Source organism: Plecotus auritus, assembly GCF_963455305.1.
Source record: "Plecotus auritus genome assembly, chromosome: 3".
Lineage (NCBI taxonomy): Eukaryota > Metazoa > Chordata > Mammalia > Chiroptera > Vespertilionidae > Plecotus > Plecotus auritus.
This window is the reverse complement of record NC_137772.1, coordinates 153,068,578-153,093,682: the sequence shown is the minus strand read 5'-3', so window position 1 is coordinate 153,093,682 and position 25,105 is coordinate 153,068,578. Positions and strand designations below refer to the sequence as shown.

Sequence of the window (25,105 nt, the reverse complement as noted above, 5' to 3'; positions counted from 1 at the left end):
AGGTTGGATTCTGGTCAAGGGCAGATGACATGATACTGTACATAGAAAACCCAATCCAAGTGTGACCTTCTCTTTTCTGTACCACCGAGATAGCCTCCCACATGTCCGCCCTCTTACTTCCCTCTTTCTTCTCAGTCCATTTACTTCAGAACAACCAAAGGGATCTTTCCAGGACATGAAAAAGGCATGACTCACATACATACAAGACCCCCGTGACCTGCTCTTCTGCCTCTGCCCTCATTGCCTCTGAATCTCCTCCCTCCTCCCCCCACCATTAGATCCCAGCTGTTCTCCTCTCCCAGCCACTCTCCTCTCAGGGCCCTCGCCCTGCGTGTTACTCCTGCACAGGGCCTCTTCCCCCTCACACAACTGGCCTGCATGGTCTTCCTCAATGCTGCCTCCTCCACCTCGGGTCTCAGCTGGAATGCCACCTCCCAGAGACCTTGCCCTGAACACCCAAGTTAAAGCAGCCTCCTCCTCCCCTCAGTCACTCCCTATCCTGTGACCCTGCTTTATTTCTTCATTACACCAACTGTCAAAAATGATCTTTGTTATTCTTTATATATTTCACACAGAGACACCCCCCTCCCAAATAATAATAATAATTTGCAATTCTTGTTTCTACCTGAGTTCTGAGCACCTAAAACTTCCCTGATGGTATAAGTGTTCTACCTCACTAGAGTGACTATACCTCACCATGTTTATGAAGGCCTAATCACAATCAAATGTTCACTTTATATCTCTCTCTCACTCTCTTTCAGGTTGTTTGGGCAGATAGTTACAAAGTTGGCTGTGCAGTACAATTCTGTCCTACAGTTACTGGCTTAATGTTTCCCAATGCTGCACATTTTATATGCAACTATGGACCAGCGTAAGTGCTCAAATCAACCTCTTTCTAAAAAAAAAAAAAAAAAAAAAAAAAAAAAAAAAAAAAAAAAATTAATTCTATTTTACAAGTATTTATTTTCACTTTTAAAAAATCAAAATAAAGTGTATAGAAGAATAGTAATATTAGCCTTAATTCCTCTGCCTAGAAATCTACTCCATAACATTCTGGTACATTTTTCTGTGTGTTTGTGGGGTATGTATACACCCTTTATAAATACTACATAAATACATATGTACATTTTTAACAGTAGCAAGACTAAAATGTTTTCAGGGAGTCAGGTTGTATATGGTAATAACACCACAAAATAAGAGGATTGGTGTTACTTTATATTAATTGGTTTATTTAAAACTTTGAAATTTTGCACAATTGTCAAAATAAAAATAACTCTGATTTGAATTTCTCAATGTACATAACTTATTTCATTTACTTTTGACAATTCTTCTTTTAAACAATTACAATTTGTCTCCTTTTAGAAAATGGGAAGACACATGACCTCTCCCCCGACTTCCTTTAAAATTTAAGTATGCCTGCTTATGCGTCATACTGAGATTTAGAAAACTGAGATCGTGGAAATACATGTTTTCTATTTTTTTACTTAAAGTTGTACCATGAGCGTGTCCCAGGTCATTACGCTTGTACTCTGCTCCTCATGCTCTGAGCACTGCTCTAAGTAACAATGTAATCTTCACAGACGGAGACAGCTTGTTACTACCCCCTTTGCAGATAAGAAAACTGAGGCACCGAAGGGTGAACCATCTGCCGAGGTCCCTCAGTTAGGGAGTGTGGGAGCCAGGCTCTGCCCTGGCTGTCTGGCTCCGGAGTCCCTGCTCTGCATGGCACACCTGTCCTCCAGCTCCGAGTCACACCCTCACCTCCTTCCGATTGCTCAGGACAGTTTTGACCTCTCTCCTCCTGGAAGTTTCATGTCTCTCTCCTCTGTGTTTAAACACAGACACAACACTCTCCTTCATTCCCCTGGGCCGCACTGAGCAAGGCTATGCTGGGTCACCGGAGAGATTATAATACAGTAGAGGATATGACAATGTTGACTATCAAACAGTACAGTACCCAGTATACTTGAGCCACCACTGCCTTGGGGCCCCTTATCATGTTAATCTTGTTCTTTTGCAGAGCCCCAGGGCCCTAATCCTTTATCTCTCAGGCTACCAAGGGAAACATTAAATCTTCCTAATTCTTCATTGGGCAGAGTACTTTAGGTCGCTTTGTCTTAATCTCTCCCCAGCTAGACAAATCCAGGCCTTGCCAGCAGCCTTTCTCCCAAGATGAATTCTGCCATTTCCCTAGAACAGTAACTGCCTCGTTTTTAGCTTATTTTTGAAGCAGCTATTTCCCCCTCTTCTTTATTATGTGTAATGCACAATTAGACAAAAAATGAAGAAGCATAAATAATTTTATTAAGAACGTAACCACTCAATGAGTATTGTGTTAACAATGAAAGATATTCCAATGATTAATGTTCATTTTGGACATCTTTTATAATTGTTATCAGAATCTCTACTACATTCCTTTGATTAATTTCCATGGCATAGAGTAAGCATGAGGGTAAATTTAATTTCCAAAACAACCTAAATTAATGTGGAGCCAAACAAAGTTAGAACATATATTTTTGGGTGGGAAATGAGATGTTAATATGTTTCTAAAGGAGAGATTAATTTCAGAGGTAAAAGTATAGTATTAGGGGAGGGGAGTCCTTGAGCTTGGATTAGAAAAAGTAACATCTTTATTTTCACTAACCTCTACTGAAAGTAACATTTCATTATGAATGAAGAGAACACTTCATCAGCAATACCTGTGCGTTCGTATTGGCACTATTATACCTTTGTAAATATCACAGTTATTTTCATATCACATTCTGGGTGCTGTAGATCATCTCAAAATAGTTTTTATCCATCACTGCTTTGAAATTAATATAACTATTAAACCCCCTGCTTGATTGTATCTAATATTTAATAGAGAAGTACATATTACTATATCACAAATATTTTTACCATTTTAACAACTTTCAATTTAATTGGTTTCCTTTATACTAGTAGTCCTATAACATTTATTTGATACATTAAAAAAAACACCCAACTATTTTCAGAGAGTCCACAGATCCCACCAGGCAACCAAAGGGTCCCAGGCATGAAAAGTTAAGAACTTCTTTCTAAAAGCAGAGTTCCAAAAAGGTCTAGTGTACCTGCAAGTTCACTGAAATAAATGCACAGCTCCCCACTGCTACTCTGCAGCTCTTCACGGGGATAGAAAATGTCTGGATAGTCTCTCACTTTCTAGTCTATGACCTTGATCAATTACTTGCACTCTGTGCCTCAGCCTCTAGCTATATAATGGGGATAAATAAATAATTGTATCTTCCTCATGGGGCTGAGGTTAATTCATTAGGACTTAGAACAGTGCCTAGCACATAAGGAAGACTCAGTAATTATTATCTATTATTCCTATCACAACTTTTATGTAAAAACAAACTGCACTTTAGAAATTCCCCCATGTCTTGTTTTCTTTTGTTAGGTGCTTATCCAGACAAATGGCTCCCATCCAATAAACGCCAGGGCGGCTTGTGGATGGAGGAGTCAATGTGGGACACACGACCCTTTCTAAGATGGACAGTTGCTTGGATGACAATGATCACATGGGCCAGGCAGTCAGAGGGAGCACTGCCCTGGAGCCAGAGCGATCTGGGTTTCATTCTGACTCTGACACATCTTGTGATATATGTGTGTGTGTGTGTGTGTGTATATATAGTGATTTTTTGCAAACTACTTAATCCTTAGAGCTTTAATTTCCTTAGCTATAACATAGAAATAAAAATACCTTCCTCCCTGAGTTGTCTTAAGAATTAAATGATGTAGACCAAGACATAGGTTCACAGACACAGGCACACAGAACAAACTCTAAATATGAACAGGCTTCCATTTCTGCTTTCCTCTCTCCACTTCTCTTACAGCCCTCTGAATCTGGACTTCCATCCTATGGGTTTAGTCAAGGATTCATAGTAAATTGTAATTGTAATACAACAACAACAACAAACCTCTCCTAATGGACAGTTTTCTTCTACTTTATAGAGGAAATTACCCCACTTGGCCATATAAAAAAGGATCCACTTGCAGTGCTTGCCCCCAAAATGACAATTGTTTGGACAATCTGTGCGGTGAGTAAAAGAAACAATCTACCCATAATACAATGTGTTTAAATCATTGTAACTTTCTACAGTTAAGAATGCAAACCTTTGTTTTATCCTAATAGCTATTTTCAGGAATAGCTATTAGGTTGCAATCAAATCAATGGCTTATTATTGTCCTAGGAGTGTATGTTTAATATAAATTTAAAGAAGCAATTAGTATCCTTTTTATTTAGCTCTAATCAGTACAACACAAAAATGACTATGGTGTTGGAAACTATAGACCCAAAATTTGCCAATTTCAGCAAGATCAAAAATTTGTATAATGAAGCTATCCAAATGAACATTATTCTGAATTTTGTGATACTGTTACAGAAAACCAGAGAAGAACCAAGCAATACTTAGAGAGATGGAGTTACATTTATTACGTGCGGGTCCAGAGGAAAATGTCTCTCAAATTCTGGGCCCCAACATGGAGGAATTTTCCCTATTTATATGTTTTTACCTTCTTTGTCTCCCAAATATGGGGTGTTTCTGACCCCCTTTTCAAGTTCTTAAAGAGCCCCTATGTGCTGGGGTCTAGAGACCTCAACCAAAGGCCTGGCCTGGTGCCAGCACTGATAATTTTGTCCCGGGAAGGTTTAATGGCCTCTCTGAAGTGGGAGTAGTCTTATTTTCCTTATTATTTAAGCAAGCAAGCATTTACAGAAGCCAAATAGCAGGGTTAAAATTTCAAACAGCAAGTTTTTATATAAGATGGATGCTTCATTCCCCACTGGTTTTATGTACATGAGTCAAATCATTGACTCTTAGTCATTGTCAGGGAGGGCGTTATATTTACCCCTGAGAACTATAATCTTAATTTTCTGCATAATAAAGTTAGTGGGCCTGCTTATAAGATAAGGGCCTGGAATGAGGGCCAGGAATAATCTCTAGAGAGTCTGGAGAGTCCTGGACTCTCTATTTTGCCTGGCTGTGTTAAGCCAGGTGTGATGAAGCCACGTTGGGGTTCCTTTGACCTTGACTGCCGTGGAGGTGGTCCTTTCCAGGTAGGAGTCAGTCCTTGGGTGGCAAATTTCTTTACTCAAACAGAGTCACCAGGGTTGGAAAGGATGAACTGGATCAGAAGTTGGTACAGGCAGAGCGTCTCGGACATGCTTCTGGATTGCTTCCTGGGTAGACTGTAAAGCCTGTAAGAACTTGAGTAAAGACTGGTTATGGATTTCAGCTTTTCTACATTGGGTAGGTCAGAGTCTGGAAGAGTTACGAGAATCTGTAGAGGCCCCACTGGTTTTAGGGCAGCCTCCTGGGCTGCTTCCTCTGTGGCCCGGTTCCCTCTTGCTTCTGTGGAGTCCCTTTACCTTGTAAATAGCACTATGTACGTGAGCCATTGTAAATGCGTATCTGCTATCAGTATAAATTGTTACTGATTTTTCTTTTGTCCACCGGAGAGCCTGAAACTGGGTGACTCGAGTGTTTGACATCCAGCACTCCAGTGTTTTCCAGAGTAAAGCCTCAACCTCATGTGGGGCAGTTAGGATTAGTTCCTGCCCTAGGGTTAACTTATTTGCTTTTTTGATAAGCATAGTGGCTGCTACCACCTGGAGGCAAGTATGTCACCCAAATGTAAAGGGGTCAAGTCTTTTGGACAAATAGGCTACCACCCTATTCTAGGGGCTGAGACTTTGGGTGAGTAACTCTTTGCCTATGCCCCTTGTCTCACATACGTAGAGGTGGAAAGACTTAGTTACATCTGGTAGCACTAGTTGGCCCATCGTCCCTTCTGTGCTCATGTCTGTCTAACTGCCTAATATATTACCTCAAGGATCCTGGCTCTGAATTCTTTTAGGGAAAATGGACATTGAATTTCTTCTGTAGCTGCTTCATGCTGAGGAAGGACAGAGTTTTCTCTCAGAGCCAAGAGATCCTTGCTCTCTGTCAGAGGGACGATGAGGCCTGGCAGAGACAAACTGTAACAAATGGTCCGGTGGAAGGGAAAGAAAACATTTCATTTTTAATGACCTCTATTGAAATAGAATTTTTCTCCTCAAAATTACCTCTATGTTTATCAAAAGAGCCAGATCAAGACCAATTTATCTATTGTATTCAATTTGGCCTAATTGTTTGCATAAACACAACAAGAATGGTAACTGACTACCTTTGCTGGAATTTCGTGATTGAATCTTAGTGTGTCCTGTAGGGCCAGGAAGCCAAGCCATCCAGCTGCCGTCCGGCCTGCCTGCAGTATCTGCTGAGTTAGGTGAATCCCTCACCTGCAGTGACTCCACCTGGGCCCATGCCCTCGGTTTTAAGGCCCATCTCAGTAGCCCTCCCACTTGTCGCGGCCCAGAGTGTGTGGGGTTCCACAGGGATGCAGAGGCATCCTTATTGCTCCCCTTGTACTCTGACCAACCGCCAGTGATTGTAGGGCATGGGCCTGACGCTCCAGCGCCAGCCATTTTCAGGTCTCCCAAGCAGGATACCAGGCTTTTCCTTGGCACTCTTATTGGCTTCAAGTCTTCAGAGTTCAGACAGGGCTCTTTAAAACATGGTCCTCCAGTCAAAGTTTTCAGTTATTAAAACCACTATTAGAAACCGGTCTTATTGAATTTATGCAAAGAAATATATTGCCATGATTTATTAAGCTTGCCAAATTTCTGAGGAATTGTATAAGGAGAAAAATATACTGACCTGCTTTAAGATCTTCTGATTTTCCTTGTCAGTCCTTTCTATGAATTCTTCAAAGTAATATAACTGTCTTCAAAGGGCAAAAAGAAATTCAAAATGTGTCTATATTCAAGTAGACAGTTACAGCTGTCCCTGTAGTAGGGTTCCCCCTACTTGACTTGTCCTTAAAATTTCATATGGTCTCTGGGAGGGGTGACATGCCCTCTCAGAAAGGACTAAGGGAGCTTTATTCCTTTACAGGGTCTCACATGTCACAGGACCTCACAGGGTCTGTAATTCCTGTAACAAAGGGCTGGTACTCACCACTTCCCTCTGTTCCACACAGGCCTTCCCCAGTTTCCTAAAGTTGAGGTTTGTGCCACACCTGACATGGGCATGGTCACACAGGCCTGCAAGACAGTAATATTGGCACTGCGGCCACTTCTGACAGCTAAATCTTTTGCTACTAAACATGACACATGGTAGGGCTATACAAACATCTTAGGGAGGTGACTAAAGTCCATTCTTGACCTTCCTACACAAAGCAAAATTGTCCTTGTCTTTCTGGAGTCATGTCCATGAAGACGCAGGCATCATCTAAGTCTATTATACAGTTTTCTGCATGCCACTGTCAGGGCTGTGCATGGTGGCCAGTTCTTCTTTCTAGCCACAAACACAGCCTGTCTAATTTCCCTAAAATATATTCTGGCATGGGAGAAAGTTGTTTTGCTGTAAACAGGCAGCTTAACCCCTACATAACTGGGCTTGGACATCTGCCTAGAAAGCCATAATCTATAAGTTTAACATGTGGCCTTAGGTCCTTCCAAACCAATGGGGTCTCTGCCATCCCTCAATCAGACTCCTCCTCTCTTGGAGAATCTCAAAGTCCTGAAGGCTCCCTGGTCCAGGGAGAGTGCCTTCCCTTTGCTCTTTGACTTTAAGCTGCCAGTCCAAAACAGCCAGAGTTGCAGTTAGAAACAGCTTTGCATATTGCAAAGCGCTTCTGTGGCAGTGGCTTGGGTATTAGGCCCCTTGTCTTCCCGCCAGTCCCCTTTGTGGCAGAGCAGCGACCAGGCCTCTCCCAAGGGAGTGCACTGGAAAGGGATCTCAGCCCCTCCTCTTCCAGCAGCAACAGGTACTGAACACTTTCAGTACATTTGCAAACAGGGAGCTTTCACTAGCTCTATCTGCTGCTTTCACAGATCCCGGGCTCGCTGCTCTATTTCTGGGGCTGCCAGAAGGCCAGTAGCAGTCACTGGCTTCTGGTTTAACTGTTGTAGCCAGTAAGCCAAAGGCCTAAGTCTTGTATTGCTTGTTGTAAAATGCTCATTACTCACTGGGCAGCAGCGGGGCAGCTCTAGTGTCAGGTAAATGTCTGCTGTCCCCCGCTATTCTCGCTGCTGAGGCTTCTTCCAGGGCCACGGCAGGCAGCTCAGGCATCCAGCCCCCCTCACCCCCTTCTTTCACCTGGCTCTTTGGGGGCTGAGTCTGCCTAGCAACCAGTTTTAAATCACCAGGGCAGTTGCGGACTTCAGCTCCGTTTCTCCTCCGCTTGGCTCCTGGGAGTTTAGTTTTTTTTTAATGTATTAGAATTCTTTATTCTTAGAAACCTCAGTCCTTTAATGATTATCAAAAGTGTGAACAGTCAGCTTTTTTAGATTAATATTTATGAATTCCAAGTATACTGTATCTGTCTAATTTAGTATTGGAAGGGTTAAAAAGAATAAAACGGGGCATCTAGATTAATTATGCTTGCAGAAAACTTGTGACCTTGAATCTAGTGAAGTTCTGATAAGACACCTGGTAGGCTAAGGACCAGACCCCTACGCCAGCAGAGCGGTCTGCAGCCTGTAAAAATCAACAAAAACCTATCTCTCCCTGCTTCATAATTAACTGCCGACACCACCCCCCTCCTTTACCACTCTTGATTTCTCCGACCCCCCTCCCCCGCCCCGTTCCCCAGTCCAGTTGCTTGTCTTCCTTTCTGATTGTGAGTCAGAGGAAGACAATTACTACAGAAGGGAGAAATAGAAACAAGTGGGAGTTTCGGAGAAAACTACAGACTACCACTGTAGTAGTCCTCCCTTTCGAAGGCCGAGGTCCGACCTGTGGAGAAAAATGACTTAGTCGGCCTGGAAAGATAGCGGATGAGGATGAGTGTGTGTAGGGAGATTTCTTTCAGACTGAAAGCCTGGAGGGCCTCCTGAAAGAAAAGATCTTTAATCCAGTTACAGATGATGTCAGAATCAGGATGAGGGAGGAAGGGAAAGACCAGGTTATGTCCTCTATGAGGATCCTAATAAATAACTGAAAACAGCAAGTCAAACAAAACATACAACCACGAAGACAACAGACCACACAAGACACACAACCAGGGTTAATGGGGTCCACAGACAGTTTATAATAACTTCAGCCTTAGTTCCGCCTCAGGTGGCTCACGTTGGACTATGATGGCACAGGCAGGGACAGGGCCTGTAAATCTCTCTGCCCTGCAGAGCTATAAGCCCTGCCCCTGGAAGTCTCCGACCACCAAAAGAGATAAGAAAGCCATAGATAAAAGTTCTTTGTTCTTTGAAATGTCACAAATTTATACCTTTAAATTAACCCTAGGACTACAAAATTTCAATTTAATATAGCAAATTCACAAATCAGAGCAAACTGAAACCCTTACTTATACAAACATAGAGAGAAATCTTTATTAGCTAAGTGGGCTGATACCCTCTGTCGGAGAACAAAAGACTGAGAAAAAGAAATCTTGCAGCTGCTAAAGACTTTTGCATTCTGGAGCAGCTCTAGTGTCAGGTAAATGTCTGCTGTGCCCCACTTTTCTCGCTGCTGTGGCTTCTTCCAGGGCCACTGCAGGCAGCTGCATTTTCATCTGTAGAATAAATGAAAGCAGCTGTAATGGGGCACTTCTGAAACTAGAAAAACAATATTTTAATAAGGATGGTGCAGAAAACCACTGAAGGTAACTTCAAGGATGTTTTACTAAACATCCTAGCAAAATTCTGCTTTGTTATTTTGAAATAATAATCCATAACTGGTCAAGAGTTTATTTATAAGTTCTTTTCCAGACACATTTCTTTTCATCCCAGTATGTTTTTAATTTTTTTCCTATGATATGAAGAAAACTCAGTTAAGCTGTTGAAGTTGTGCAAATCCTTTTGTATAGTACTTTAGTGTCCACATCTGTAACCCACTGAACTCCCAGAGCTCCAGGGTCAGGGTGGGGTTCTTATAATAGAGGCAGGACAGAGTGGACCGAGTTTAACTGCATAAATTTTGTTTGGCAAAAGCGTTCCGCTGCTTATGTGTTTTCTAAGGTCCCTTCCAGGTCTAAAATTACAAAATTATTTTAAATGCCCATTCCCTTTCTCCTGATGTAAACAGTTAACTCTCATCTTCCCTCCAAAAACAATAACACTTTATTGACCAGGTTTCTGAGCCAGTTCTTTCTCCCCAGTTCAAGCATTCATTATTTTACTCATATCAGTTTTGTTAGCAGAACTTGGTAAGGTGTAATCCAAGTGCAACAAACCTCTTCTCAGAGTATCAGTATATTTACTGAATCTTCCCTTTCATGTTGCTACAACACTACAAAGCAAATTACTATGTTTTACAAGTTAGGTTTTATAGCATAGGAGTTAAAACCATAGTTTTTAGAAACAATATGCCCAGGCTTCCAACCAAGATGGCGGCATAGGTAAATGCTGTATTCACTTCCTCCCACAACATCAAAATTACAACTAAACTACAGAACCACCAATGTTGAAAACTGTGTGAAGAGTAGCTGGACAGACTTATATATATAATTGAAACTTATTCAGTACTAGAGGCCTGGTGCACGAAATTAGTGCACTGGAGGGGGTGTCCCTCAGCCCAGCCTGCACCCTCTCCAATCTGGGACCCCTCGGGGGATGTCCAACTGCCGGTTTAGGCCCAATCTCTGCGGGATCGGGCCTAAACCAGCAGTCGGACATCTCTCTCACCTGGGATCACTGGCTCCTAACCACTTGCCTGTCTGCCTGCCTGATTGCCCCTAACTGCTTCTGCCTGCCAGCCTGATCACCCCCATAACTGCTCCCCTGCTCACCTGATTGACACCTAACTGCTCCCCTGATGGCCTGATTGCCCCCAACTGCCCTCCTGTGCTGGCCCAATCACCCACAACTGCCCTCCCCTGCCAGCCATCTTGTGAAGACTTGGGGCAGCCATCTTGTAAGGACGTGGGGGCGGCCATTTTGTGATGACATGGGGCAGCCATCTTGTGAGGGTGTGAGGGTCAATTTGTATATTACCTCTTTATTATCTACACTAATAAAAGAGAAACATGCAAATTAACCATCACTCCTCTATGCCCACAGCCAATCAGGAGCGAGTATGCAAATTAACCCAACAAAGATGGTGGCGGCCAGAGCTGGAGCGAGCAGGAGGCTTAGGTTGCTCCAGTGATGGAGGAAGCCAAGCTTCCCACCCACCCTGGCCGGCCCTGGCCTCCACTCAAGGCTACAAAGTTTCAATTATAGAAGATAAATAAATCCCAGATACCTGCTTCCAGCTGGCCCTGGCCTCTGCTCAAGGAGGCGCTGAAAAAAATAAAAAAGAAAGAAAAAAAGCCCCTCACCCAGGCTGGCCACACCCCCATGGAGTAAGAGTCCCTGCTGGGGGGCGTGGCCAGCCTACAAACAGCAATCAGCCCCTCACCCAGGCTGGCTAGGCACCCCAGCAGGGACCCTCACCCTGAAGGGGGTGTGGCCAGCCTAAAAACGGCCCTCAGCCCCTCACCCAGACTGGCCACGCCCCCCCAGCGGGGACCCTCACCCCATGGGGGCATGGCCAGCCTGCAAACCACCACAGGCCCCTTGCCCAGGCTGCCCCATGCCCCAAGGGAACCCTCACCCTGATCTGGGAGACCCTTCAGGGCAAACCAGCAGGCCCCCACCCATGCACCAGGCCTCTATCTATACTAATAAAAGGGTAATATACTAATTAGACTGGGAGACCTTCCAGGAGATCTTCCGGATGTTCTTCTGGACAAAGCCATGGTGGCAGGGCCGAGGTAGAGGTGGTTAGAGGCCAAGAGGGGAGGGCAGTTGTGGGTGATCAGGCCAGGATGGGACAGCAGTTGTGGGTGATCAGGCTGGTGGGAGGGCCGTTGGGGGTGATCAGGCTGGCAGGGGGGGCAGTTGGGGGCGAGCAGACCAGCAGGGGGGCCAGTTGAGGGTGAGCAGGCCATCAGTGGGGGTCAGTTGGGGGTGATCAGGACAGCAGGGGGAGGGGCAGTTTGGACTGAGCAGGCCAGCAGGGGGGCAGTTGGGGGCGAGCAGGCCAGTGGGGAGGAAAGGTAGAGGCGAGCACGCCAGCAGGGGGGGCAGTTGGGGGCGAGCAGGCCGGCAGGCAGAGTGGTTAGGGGCAATCAGGCAGGCAGGCAGGCAGGTGAGCGGTTAGGAGGCCAGCAGTCCCGGATTGTGAGAGGGATGTCCAACTGCCGGTTTAGGCCCGATCCCTGTAAACTGGCAGTAGGACATCCTTCGAGGGGTCCCAGATTGGAGAGGGTGCAGGCCGGGCTGAGGGACACCCCTCTCCCCTGTGCACGAATTTCGTGCACCGGGCCTCTAGTATAGGATAACTAAGAATTTACAGAGCCACATTGAGACTAGAAGGGGAGGAGATGGGAAACTAACTGCCTGGTCCCCCACCCATGTGTGGGGGTTAAAAATCGGGAGGGATATTTTGGCTGCAGAGGTCCCCCTGAGGAGCCTGTGTCCCAGCCCCACACCTGGCTCCCCAGCACTGGAACCCTGGGGTAACCGTAACTTCTGGCTGTGAGCCAGTGGGGATTGTGAATGAATGAGATGAGAGCTGCTGGAATCCCAGGTGTTCCTCTTAAAGGGACTGTATGGACTTACTTGGACTCATTCCCTCTAACATCCAGCCCTGGAGAGCAGCTCAAAAGGTGCCAGAAACATATAGGGAGGAAATGAATTATCTGGCTTCAGGGGAAGGGCTGGAGGGCAGCTTGCTCCCAGAGAGAAGGGCTGGCAGAAGCCATTGCTCCCTTATTGAGCCCTCCCCCTGCAGGCACAGGCAGGTTTGGGCAGGCACCCTATCTGAGTTTCCATCAGCCTGGCTCACACAACTCTCCCTGCCCTGGTGGTTCCCTCAGATCCTGACCCACCCAACTTTTGGACCCACCCAAGCTGCTTCCAGTGGCTTTTCCACACAAATGGCTTCTCTTGGCTCATGCTTTGGACTTTCCTAAAATCTCTCAAAAGCTCACAAACCCAAACAAGCAACATCTGGCCTCAGGTCCCCCGTACCTCTTGCTAAGTGGCCTCAGGCCCGACACTAGCGGCAGCTAGACTTGGTCAGAAGTTTAGCCTCTCCCAGGCACCTCCAAGCCCAGCATGCGTGGCAAACAACTTTGTACCTCATCCCAGGTGGCCCTGAGCAGGGTACAGGCAGCAGTTAATCTTGGCCTGCACTGCCCACAAGGCCCCCAAATCAACATACCTGGAGGCCAGCTTCAGACCCCACCAGAGCACCACTCCACAAACAACACAAAGGACAGACTCACCGGACAAAGGACAAAGCACCAGAGCTCTGCTAAAGCAAATCCTGCTCTGTAGGGTCAGCCCCTACACAAAAGCTCAACTATAGTCATGGACAGTTCTCCTAACTAATCAGCATGAGGGTCAATCTTTCCCACGGATGTGCCATCAGCAATCAAGGCTCAACTGCAACAGGAGGGCACACACAACCCACACAAGGGACAGACCCAGAGCACCCAAATCAGATGACCAGGGAGAGTGCAACACTGGACTCCACAGGACACCTACATACATAGGCCATTATACCAAGACTGAGAGAAGTAGCAGCTCTACCTAATATAGAGAAGCAAACACAGGGAGGCAGCCAAAATAAGGAGACAGACACAAAATGAACGTTATCTGAACCTATTTCCTCAATAACGTGTTGATGGTATTATAATTCAAAGAAAAAAAAACAACACACACACACATTGTATATAATTAGAACATGGACTTGTCATGCAGTAGCACTCAATAAATATTTTCTATTATCCCCAAATTTCTCTTCTAATTCCAAATCTTGAATTTACTCTTGGTGTTTTGATGTTTACTCTTGTTGTTTTATGTCCAAATTTTTAGGTGATATTTTTATTCCCATGATCAATTCTCTTAAAATCAGTGATTCAAACTGAGACAATTATTTAGAGTAATTTCATTGTTGCCATTGGTTAGTTTTGTCTTTCCCACTTTAAATTCCAAACAGGTAGGAATTATGCACATTTAATTCACCTTTGTAGCCAAGGTACCTACTCTGGCTGGCAAATAAGCATTAATAGAGTCATGTTTCTTAAAAAAACAAAATACTTCCTTTAAAAAATCTAGCTAATTATTAACAACACAATTATAACAAGAAAAAAAAATTGCGAGTTTTAGCTTTTGATATTGGAGATCCAGCTTGAAATGGTCTCTCATCTTGTGGAATGAAATTCAGAAAACTGAGGCTGTAGTCCAATAATAAAACGACCCTGGGCTCTTAAGAGAGATGAAGGGAAAATACATACTAACTTGCATGGGAGGTAAGAGTTTGAATAAAATATTTTATTCAACAGATTCCTTCTCTGATAAATTATGGGAAATACTGGAGGAAAATCCTTTGTGGTCTTCTAGATACTGTTGGTAGGCTCAATAAATACCCATAAAGGCCAAATCAGGATGGTTTTGCAAAATGTGCTGGGCATACTGGATGGAACACAAGGTGACTTTAGCTAGCACGTGGTTACATTTGTCTTAATATTCAAGTTGAATAGTTAACATTTAAAAAATACATATGCAGAAAAAACGTAAGTAGCACATCACATTATTGATTTCATGGATATAACTGCCAAGAAAAGCTAGAGCAGCAGCTTCAGTAACTGGACATAGAAAAAGCCCAGGTGTGATGATCAGGGATGCTCACAGGTGCCCAGAGGGCCTGCTCCTTTTTGGTTCCACCACAGGAATCCAATAGTAGCTAGAGTAGGACTGGTGTCAAAAAGTGTCTTGACTATAAAAGGCTAAGGCAAATGCAAAGTTTCCTTCCTAGTGCTCCAATGTAAAATTCTGAATAAAAGCTCAGTGAAGGGAGAGGAGTAATTATGACTATGATTGCCAAATGCCCCTATTTGTAATTTACCGATATACTGAAATGGATGAGAGAGGCCACTCTCTTTTACTGACTGATCATAAACAGCATCATTCTTCTAAGGAAGAAACTTATTTCCAGGAAAATATTTTAATGAATTGCTCACACTCAATATTACTAATAGGTTTTATTTTAAATATTTAATGTTTTAATTTTTATTTTTACTGGATTATGTTAGATATGGTATGTAAAATGATTTTCCATTTACAGTAGTGGTACATAAAAAGTTTAGTTTATATAAAAGTTGCTTTAAAAATATCAAGTGAGTAGTTAGTACAATAAAATCTTTAAAAAGTAACCTTTGAAATTCACTGCAATAAAGCCAAAGCAACAGTTAATGGTTATAATTAGAAACTTGGCTTTTAAAAATAAAACAAAAGCCTCCCCAGTACCTCTTTTAATTTTTTTTCTTCTCTCTGATTTTACAGCTAGCCCACAGCGAGACAAACTCATACGTAAGTATATAAATCTTAGTTTCATTAAGGTCTTTGTAAATTATGTTACTGCATTATCAAAAACAATGTTTAAGAGGATATTTTATGTTTGTTTTACAGGTTACTACTCTATTGTGTATCCAGACTGGCCGTTATATTTACGTAATAGATACCTATCTCTCTTTTTTATTGTTAGTCCACTAATACTAATCCTGGCTGCTATTATTACCATCTTGGTCAAGTACAAACATTTAGTTCTTTTGGACTAATACAATCCAGAAAAAAAAAAAAAGAAGTTTACAGACTTGCCCAGCAGTGTTTTTCAGTGGTGAGCATCAACCTATGAACCAGGAGGTCAGTTTGATTTCTGGTCAGGGTCCATGCCTGGGGTTGCAGGCTCGATCCCCAGTAGGGGGTGTGCAGAAGGCAGCCGATCAATGATTCTCCTTCATCATTGATGTCTCTATCCCTCCTTCCCTCTCACTTCCTCTTTGAAATAAATATTTTTTTTAAAAAAAGTTTACAACTCATCTGTATATGACATTTAAAAAATAACAATTGGGTGTAATTCTAACTTTAAAACATTCCAGAAAAAAATTACATTGCTTCAGTAAAGCCATAACCAAAACTGTTCAAATTCCTCACTCTACGGGATAAACTCACCTTTACTTCCCATGTTTCTATGAATAAGCACCGTTTTCAGGCTGCCACACACTGTGACTTTTAGTAAGTAACCTAAAATGAGGGAGCTAGATTTCAGTGGTTCTAAATAAGTCAACAGGTCTTCATGAGTATAAACATTTCTACATAACTTGTTGCATGCTGATTAAACTCTAAATAATCTGGTTTACCCAGTTGCAATTTGATGTATTTCTGGTTTATCACTTTTCTGGATTCAGAATAGAATAGCAATTAAGGAATTTGACTTAAAGAGGCCTTGCTTTTTTTGCTTATGAGTTGTTTAATCTTGGGACACAACATAAAATGAGATTACAGAAAGGAATAAGCCTAAATGTTTGTTATCTGTAGAGAAAGCACTGAAAAATCTGCATTTGTTTTCCTCAAAACCAAATGCTGGGACAGTTGTATTTAACCAAATCAGATATTTGATTTGTTGGATAATTTCAACAGTCACATTTCAAAAATCTTTACATCAAATGAAAGAATTATTCCTAGCCCTGGCCGGTTTGGCTTAGTGGATAGAGCGTCGGCCTACAGACCAAAGGGTCCTGGGTTTGATTCCAGTCAAGGGCACATACCTCCATTGCAGGCTCCTCGTCAGCGAGGGCCCTGGTCAGGCTCCTGCAGGAGGCAACCAATTGATGTGTTTCTCTTACATCGATGTTTCTCTCTGTCTTTCCCTCTCTCCTCCACTCTCCCTAAAAATCAATGGAAAAATATCCTCAGGTGAGGATTAAAAAAAAAAAAGAAAAGAAGAATTACTCCTAAAATCATTCTAGACAAAGCCTGCCTGGAACAGATTAGGTGCAATGTATACAAAGACATATATACCGCTCTCTAGAACAACATAGTTCAAAAAACACATGAAGAATACAATAATTTATATTTATAAAGAATAGCCGTACATATAAATACTCTTACAAAGAAAAATACATTCAGAAAAAAATAATCCGAGTATTACTTCTTACAGATAAGGCAACTAATGCCCTAGTATCTCAAAGTCCTTTATTAAAAGAGATAGCTTAGTAGGTTCTAGTTCAGGTTGTGTGTGTATGGGTGTGTGTGTGTGTGTACTATTTTTTCTTCTTCTTTTCTTTTCATCTGCTTCCATCTTAAGCTTAACTTCTTCAGCTGTGAGAACTCCCAGTTTCTTAATCTTTGCTTTCTTAACCTTTTCCTTGATGGCAGCCACGTCAATTTTAGTTTCAATAGAAGCTAGACAAATAAAAGACACAATATGTGTAATTCTTTATATTTTACCAAATAAAACATAAAGAATATATATTTAGTACAATAATTTCAGAATACTGTTATAATTGGAAGGTAATGTTATAAAATATAAAGCACCTGCCATCAGCCTAAAGGAAAGTTAGAAATGTCTTTAAGAGAAAATAATAATAATAAAAATACTTTAAAAATACATTAGTGAATATATACATAAAAATAGCATTATAGTTTAGCTAGCTGAACCAATGACTGGATTTAACTGGATTCAACTACATTTTTCCCCTTAAATCACACTTGAAGTCGTATTATTTTTACTTATATTCTTTTATAAATTTTAGTACCTTAGAGTACTCATTAATATGCCAATTTTCCATCTTGCATGCTAAAATAATTAAAAATTACATTTAAAAATATTTATTTATTGATGAGAGAGAGAGAGAGAGAGAGAGAGAGAGAGAGAGAGAGAGAAACATCTATTTGGTGTTCCACTTATTTATGCATTCATTGGTTGATTCTTGTATGTATGTACCCTGACTGGGATTGAACCCACAACTTTGGTGTTATCAGGATGCTCTAAAAACTGAGCTACCTGGACAGGGCAAAATTACATTTCATGAAGAATATTACATGTAATCCTTCCAGCTTCATTAATTTAATTAACTAATTAGAAAATTATAGGTCAAAATATACTTCATTTAATAACCCATAAAAACTTAAAAAGTTTCCCAAGTATTAGTTCAATGAATGACCAGTAGAATTTTTTAAACAAGATTTTGGTAATAAAAATAATAATCTGATAGTATTTAGAGGTCTTTTTAACAGAACTCAACCACCTAATCAATGCCATTTGAAATTTATAGACATTGGTACACACGAGGATGCAAACCAGGAATCAGATGCACTACTAGCTCTCTTTATCTTTAATATACCCATGTAATTCAAAATTGTTCTTTCACATCAATCTAATAGAGACTTTCAAACTTAATATCACCAAATTTAAGTAGACTGTTCAACAAATACCCATCATAAATACTAGTAAAACAGCTCCTTATACCATAGTTACATTTCCAAGAATAGTCATGAACTTTGCACACAGGGATATAACATTTCTCTCAAAAGGCTAACATAAATAATCTGTGTTAAGTTTTTTAAAAAAAGGTTTCAATACAATCTGAAATAATTCAGGCTTTATTTAATAGAAAAAGGCAGAATTCTGAAAGATCACTTCTCTAAATATAATAGACTAGTGGCCCAGTGCACGAAATTCATGCACATTAAAAGGGAATTAATTAGAGGAAATATTTTAGTACTAGTGGCCCAAAGCATGAAATTCGTGCAGAGGGGGTTTCCATCAGCCCAGCCTGTACCTTCTCCAACCGGGGACCCCTTGGGGGATGACCGGCAGTCGGACATCCCTCTTGCAATCTGGGACTACTGGCTCCTAACTGCTCACCTGCCTGCCTGATTATCCCTAACCCCTCTGCCTGCCTGCCTGCCTGATCGCCCCTAACTGCCCTCCCTTGCTGGCCTGATCTCACCCCTAACTGCTCTCCCCTGCCGGCCTGATCTCACCCCTAACTGCCTCTGCCTGCCTGATCACCCCTAACTGCCCTCCCCTGCCAACCTGATCTCGCCCCCAAATGCCCTCCCCTGCCGGCCTGATCTTGCCCCTAACTGCTCTCCCCTGGTGACCTGATCGCCCCTAACTGCCTCTGCCTCGACCCCCACCACCATGGCTTTGTCTATAAAGAAGTCGGACATCCAGAAGATGGCCGGTCGACCCAGTCTAATTAGTATATTACCTTTTTTACCCTTTTAGTAGTATAGATAGATTATATAGGATAGGATTGCTTAAATAGGGGGAGGGGTGGGAGCCTTTTTTTAAAAATATATATTTTATTGATTTTTTTACAGAGAGGAAGGGAGAGGGAGAGTCAGAAACATCAATGAGAGAGAAACATCAATCAGCTGCCTCCTGCATGCCCCCTACTAGGGATGTGCCCACAACCAAGGTACATGCCCTTGACCAAAATCAAACCTGGGACCCTTCAGTCCGCAGGCCGATGCTCTATCCACTGAGCCAAACCGGTTAGGGCTGGGAGCCTTTTTCAACAGGAGGAGATACTCTTGACAGACAAAAATACATAATCCCTATATCTGGACTGATAACCAGCCATATGCACTATATTGCCAAATTGGTCATTAAAAAATTGAACTGCTTTCTTATACCTTACACCAAACAGCTGTTGCCCTTAAAACTCCTCCTCAGCCCCCACCTTAGGTTCTGCCTCTGCAGTTCACCAAGATTAGGTTCTGATTGGTCGGTTTCTCTGCCAGTCAGCATCAAAAGCTCTGCCTCCTAGGCAGCCATTGGCTCCTCCAGTTCACCCTGATTTGGTTCTGATTGATCAGTTTCTATGGCGACCCAGCACTGACTGCAGGACTGACTTTTGCAGTGCTGACCCAGCACTGACTGCCACGGGGGCTGCGGATCAGACCCTGCTTCTCTCTCCGGGCCTCTCTCCGGACCTGATCCGTAGCCCCCTTGGCAGTCAGTGGTTGCTAGATCTTTCATAATAGTCAACCTTGAGTACAATGATGTTATTCAATTGCACTGCGAAAATGTGACATATAGAACGAGTGTTACACTCTGCAACTGCAATTTAGGGAGAAGAGAGCAGGATTCAGAGTCAGAATATGCGGGCTTGCCCTAATCGATTTGGCTCAGTGGATAGAGCAGGGGTCCTCAAATTTTTTAAACAGGGGGCCAGTTCACTGTCCGTCAGACCGTTGGAGGGCAGGATTATAGTTTAAAAAAAAAACTATGAACAAATTCCTATGTGCACTGCGGGCCCGGGACGAGTCGGCTGCTAAGCAGGACAGGCAGCGGCACCCGGCGGGCCGGATAAATGTCCTCGGCGGGCTGCATGTGGCCCGCAGGCCTTAGTTTGAGGACGCCTGGGATAGAGCGTCGGCCTGCGGACTCGAGGGTCCCAGGTTTGATTCCGGTCAAGGGCATGTACCTTGGTTGTGGGCACATCGCCAGTAGGGGGTGTGCAGGAGGCAGCTGATTGATGTTTCTCATTGATGTTTCTAACTCTCTCTCCCTCTCCCTTTCTCTCTGTAAAAAATCAATAAAATATATTTTAAAAAATATATGTGGGCTTGAATAATGGGACTGCTACTTTATATGGGAAAGACACTTAATTTTCCTCTTCCAGCTTTCTCAATTGCAATGTGGAAATGAAGATACCTCAAGGGTCTGTTGTAAGAACTGAATAACATATTTACACTTTATAGAATTACAAAGTATTCAATGTATTTAAGTTATTATTGCCCCACGAGAAAAAAGCAGACAATTTCTAAGAATGAGGTCCAAGAGAGTTCTATGAAAGGCCCTAGAGAGGAAGAAGCAAGACCTCACAGCCAGATCCAGACAAAAGCATCAAAGGGAGCCAATTAGAACAGTATCTCCTTGGCAGATTTCCTCATAACAAGTTAAAATAAATGTTCATGAAAACATAATAAACTCAAACAAAAGAAAATTTGAGTTTGACCTCAACGGGCTGTATACATTCCTGCAAATAACAACATCTGTTCATTCCCTAATATTTGAGCACATGTAACTAAAATGTGTAGTGGAAGGAGTGATGGTGTGCAGACCTTCTAATTGAAAAATGGATGTCTGTAATTGTCAAAGGTTGGCCATAATATGTTAAGGTCCAGGAGCAATGGCTCCCTCAAATTCCATGAAGTACAGAGCACTTACTAATGGGAAATCAAACAAAGCACATTCTAAACAATACAATCATAAAAAAACAATAACTAAGGTATTTAATTTGTTCTCTGCTGAAAATTAACTAAACATAGTAAGTCATTCTCACCTCTTTTAAGCTACTAAAAGGTCCAATGGCTGAAACCGTGTTTCCCTGAACCATAATGTAAGTTTGTTAAGAATTCCAATGCCTATATCAAAAGAACAATAAGTTGAAATTCAGTTGAAATACACTGAAAAACTAATGACAAAAAAGATACTCAAGTTTTCTACTGATAAAAAGTACCTTCAATGTAGATCCTTTGGGACCAATAAGCCGTGATCCTCTTTTTTCAAATCTTTTTTTTATTTCTTACTAAACAACTTATTTTAATGATGTTACATGCAACCCCATCCTGAAGAATTCGTATTGCCTTTTGAAAAAAACAAAGAAACTATTAGACCGATAGTCTTTACAAATACCTTTTTTTCAAAGCCCACATCTAAGCAGAATAATGAAATCTTTACGGAGGAAGAAAAGGGATGGATAGAGGCAGTGCTATATTTATCATCTCTAATGGCACAAATAAAGCAAAATCTCTGTAACTATAAATTTACCTGTTCAAATGAAACACTCCTTGCTAATAGTTTTATTAGGTCTCTGGCCCTAATGATGAAGTATGGATCAAAAGTCTTCTTTGTTGTACAAACAGTCATGCTGCCCTCAATCAGGTCCAGGGCTGCATTAACATGCTACAGAAAGGAAAAAGCAAACAAGCAGCTGTCTAAAAATGAATTCAGCTTTAGATACTTATATAACCTATCCTAATCTAACTAGTAATTACTAGGAATTAATCTCTCTCTAAAATTCTATCAACTCCCTCCTTGAAGAAGCTGGGTAATTAATAAAAAGAATGCTTGGTTATCTTCATATAAGAATATAGAAAGTCAGGTAATTGAAACCATTATACTTACTTGATTTTAGAATACTTTGTACTTAATGTAATAAATATTATCTCTAGTTTAAAAAAATATATATACATATATATCAATCCATATGAAGCCATACTTAACATCTAAGGTAAAAATGCAAAGCTATATGGCTTCCCTATCCTGGACCTAACTCAAATCCACTATCTTATCCTTAGGGTGAGAATAGACTTCCCTTTCCAACTTTTTTCCAAGCTGGTTTCTGTTAGCTAAATACAAACAAAGTAAAAACAAATTATCATAAGTTAGAAAAGAAGCAATAATTGGAAAATTATGCATCAACTCTCAGTACAAAGAACCAGATTGCAGCAAAGCAAATAAAAATGCTATTTTTTGACATGTGAACATATTCTGAAGAATATTTCAATACAGTGAGTGATAGGAGGAGAGATCAACCAAAGGACTATTTGCATGCATATAAGCCTAATCAATGGACACAGACAACAGGGGAGTAAGGGCATGAATGGGGGAGGGGGGTTGGGGGGTAATGAGAGAATAAGGACACATATGTAATACCATCCTATCTAATAAAAGAGTAATATGCAAAAAAAAAGTGTGTATATATATATATATATATATATATATATATATATATATATATATAGTGAGTGATAAACTATTTAACATAAGGCCAGATCTCTGAGTTTACCAAAAAGAGAGAGAGAGAGAGCCCAGCTGGCATGGCTCAGTGGTTAAGCATCAACCTATGAACCAAGTAATCATGGTTCAATTCTAGTCAGGGCACATGCCCAGGTTGCAGGCTCTATCCCCTATAGCGGGCGTGCAGGAGGCAACTGATTCTCTCTCATCATTGATGTTTCTCTCTCTCCCTCTCCCTTCCTCTCTGAAATCAATAAAAAATATATTTTAAAAAATCCCCAGCATACAATACTTACTTAAAAGTAAAGGTATCAGCAGAGCAAAATCTCAAAGAAATATATAAAATATGCATACATGTTCATTCAAGGCTTTCTGTACAAACGGCCAGCACTCTTTCAAGTAAGCCTCTCTATACAGGGGTAAGTTTACAGTTGCATTGTGACATTCTTTTGAGTTAATAAAGCTATTGTAATAATCATAACCTGCATGTCTTTTTCCATATGAACAACTGTGAGCCTACTTTCGCCAATCTCTGTATTTGGGAACAGACTTGCAAAACTGCTTCCCTCCAAGAGTCCTCTGGGTTTGTCCTCTGGAAAAAACTGGTTCCTCCCAACCATCAGGTACAGTGAAGAGTTCTGATTCATCTACAGGAAAAAATTACACAACAGATTTTAACCTACTTTTGGACATTTATATGCATACATTTACAAGCTTCCAGTACTCCCTCTGCATTTCATTTTCCTATGCTTTTTAGATTACTCAGCAGTCAAAGAGCAGGCCTCTATCATTACCAACACACTATTGAAACTACTTGTAGACATTTCCGTGGCTTCGTAAAGCAAAGTTCCTTAAGGGCAAGGACCCAACTTGGATCCACACTAATTAGTACACACCTGACAGATAGTGAGTACTCAAGTAACTTCCACTGCACCACCATGTGTTAGAGCTGAAGACTCAGATACCACTTTGTTTACAAGGCTATTATAAATATAAGTAACCTTTCAAATTTTACTGAAGTGAAGCCTGAGTATGTGTGTGTGTATACTATGTTTGCATGTTGATGCATGTGCATAAAACTTTTAAAAGCTGATTCTCTGGCCTGGCGGGCTTGGTTCAGTGGTTGAGCATCAACCCATGAACCAGGAGGTCACAGTTCGATTCCGGTCAGGGCACATGCCCAGTTGCGGGCTTGATCCCTGTGTGGGGTGTGCAGGAAGCAGCTGATCAATGATTGTTTCTCATCATTGATGTTTCTTTCTTTCTCTCTCTCCCCTTTCCTCTCTGACATCAATTTAAAAAATATTTTTTTTAAAAAAAGCTGATACTCTGGTGTACACTTTCAGTTAATAATCACTGGTATAGGGTTTTAGGTTTCCTATAGCGTTTTCATGATCCTTATTTCTGTATACTCTTCATGACAACTATGAAAGGTAAAAAGAACCACTATTATTTTTCCCATTTTATAGAAGACATTCAGTCTAAAAAGATTAGTGACTTGCCTAAGGGGACATAAAGGTCTCCTTTCATTAAAACAAAATGCTTCTGAAAGGCCATAAATTATCTTTCATATCCTTTATTAAAACTCCTGGATTTTAGGAACCTCTTAAATCCAATAGCTGTAACTTATATCAGTACTACTCAAAGGTATGATTCATAGGCCTGCAGCATGAGCATAAACTGCAAGTGTTAGAAATGCAATTTTTGGCCTCCACCCTAGACCTACTGAATCTGAATCTCCTCATCAATATGTCTGTGTCCGTTATTATCAGCCCTTAACTCAAATACAGAACCATCTCCTTCCCCCCACGGCACCCCTCCTTTTGCCAATGACTTCCGGCCATCGCCGCGGGTCTAAGGTGTGCCCTCCGCAATTTCTTAATCATCATTTTACAAAACACAAATTCCGCAACACCATCAGTTTAGCAAAAGCGATTAGTTAGGAACACCTGACCGACACCATATCCGCCAGACGGTTTCGCAGGCCCGGCCAATACCCCTAAAAAGCAGCTCTTACAGGTACTCAATTTCAGAGAACAGACTCGAGGCGGCGTTACATGATCGCAACTAAACCTCCAACCCAGGCTTCGGTGCTCACACCACCTTACCTCGGTTCTCCTGCTTCAGCTTCTGGTTACGAAATTCACTTTTCCCAGCCGCTAGCGCTGGCTCGTTCACTTCGGAGGTCGCCATCTTCGGACCGCTTCCGGTATTACCGGAAGTGGAACGGTTCTTAAATCCTTCCGGCTACAGTCCCTGTACCAAAATGAGTGCGGTAGAGCTCAGACGAGGAGATCTGAGCAGCCTCTGTGCGTGCCTACGCTAGAACCCGCGGATCTGTGTAAACTACAGGGCTTCTCATGCTGCTAATGGAGAGTCAGGGACTTCTTTTTTAGGATGCACTGAAACCACGGAGTTTGCTGCATGCTGGGAATTGTAGTTTAGCATTGTAAGTTGGAGATGGGTTTCGTCTGTACTTTTCCCATGGCCTCAGAGTCCAACCCCGGAGGACG

The 25,105-nt window shown here is 41.9% G+C and overlaps 2 protein-coding genes across 11 annotated transcripts in view; one reads left to right on the top strand and one right to left on the bottom strand.

Moving 5' to 3' along the window:
* GLIPR1 (GLI pathogenesis related 1) overlaps positions 1–15,841 on the top strand; it is a 32,936-nt gene extending 17,095 nt beyond the window's left edge. Inside the window, exons 3-6 of one of the 2 annotated variants that reach the window (XM_080661795.1) lie at positions 762–871; positions 3,973–4,058; positions 15,335–15,361; positions 15,461–15,841. In XM_080661795.1, the coding sequence (XP_080517921.1) occupies positions 762–871; positions 3,973–4,058; positions 15,335–15,361; positions 15,461–15,609 (372 nt within the window). In that variant the 3' untranslated portion in view covers positions 15,610–15,841. Of the gene's footprint in view, positions 1–761; positions 872–3,972; positions 4,059–15,334 lie in introns of both variants that reach the window. The other variant, XM_080661794.1, reaches the window with a different exon arrangement.
* On the bottom strand, positions 15,331–24,820 carry KRR1 (KRR1 small subunit processome component homolog). 9 transcript variants are annotated; one of them, XR_013960203.1, is made up of 8 exons: positions 24,701–24,803; positions 23,075–23,239; positions 22,127–22,201; positions 21,621–21,755; positions 21,310–21,436; positions 21,133–21,214; positions 17,738–17,837; positions 16,888–17,236 (listed from the first exon to the last, which is right to left on the bottom strand). XR_013960203.1 is itself a non-coding variant. In XM_080661804.1 (6 exons), exons 1-3 carry the CDS (start codon positions 24,783–24,785, stop codon positions 21,731–21,733), a joined length of 237 nt encoding a protein of 78 aa, XP_080517930.1. In that variant the 5' UTR covers positions 24,786–24,804; the 3' UTR covers positions 15,846–17,236; positions 21,133–21,214; positions 21,310–21,436; positions 21,621–21,730. The 9 variants fall into 9 exon arrangements, 2 of the variants coding, with proteins under 2 accessions (XP_080517930.1, XP_080517931.1); XR_013960204.1 differs by having other exon boundaries at positions 23,113–23,239; XR_013960201.1 differs by lacking the exon at positions 17,738–17,837 and having other exon boundaries at positions 15,369–17,236; positions 23,113–23,239; positions 24,701–24,809.
* Positions 24,821–25,105: the final 285 nt, after the last annotated feature.

Excerpts from the sequence above, each read along its gene's own strand:
- KRR1 (XM_080661804.1), bottom strand. The coding sequence starts at position 24,785 with ATGGCGACCTCCGAAGTGAACGAGCCAGCGCTAGCGGCTGGGAAAAGT. Across the intron at positions 23,240-24,700 it reads GCTGAAGCAGGAGAACCGAG|ATGAATCAGAACTCTTCACT; the intron begins GTAAGGTGGTGT and ends TTTTTCCTGTAG. Across the intron at positions 21,756-23,112 it reads AAATACAGAGATTGGCGAAA|CATGTTAATGCAGCCCTGGA; the intron begins GTAGGCTCACAG and ends TCCTTTCTGTAG.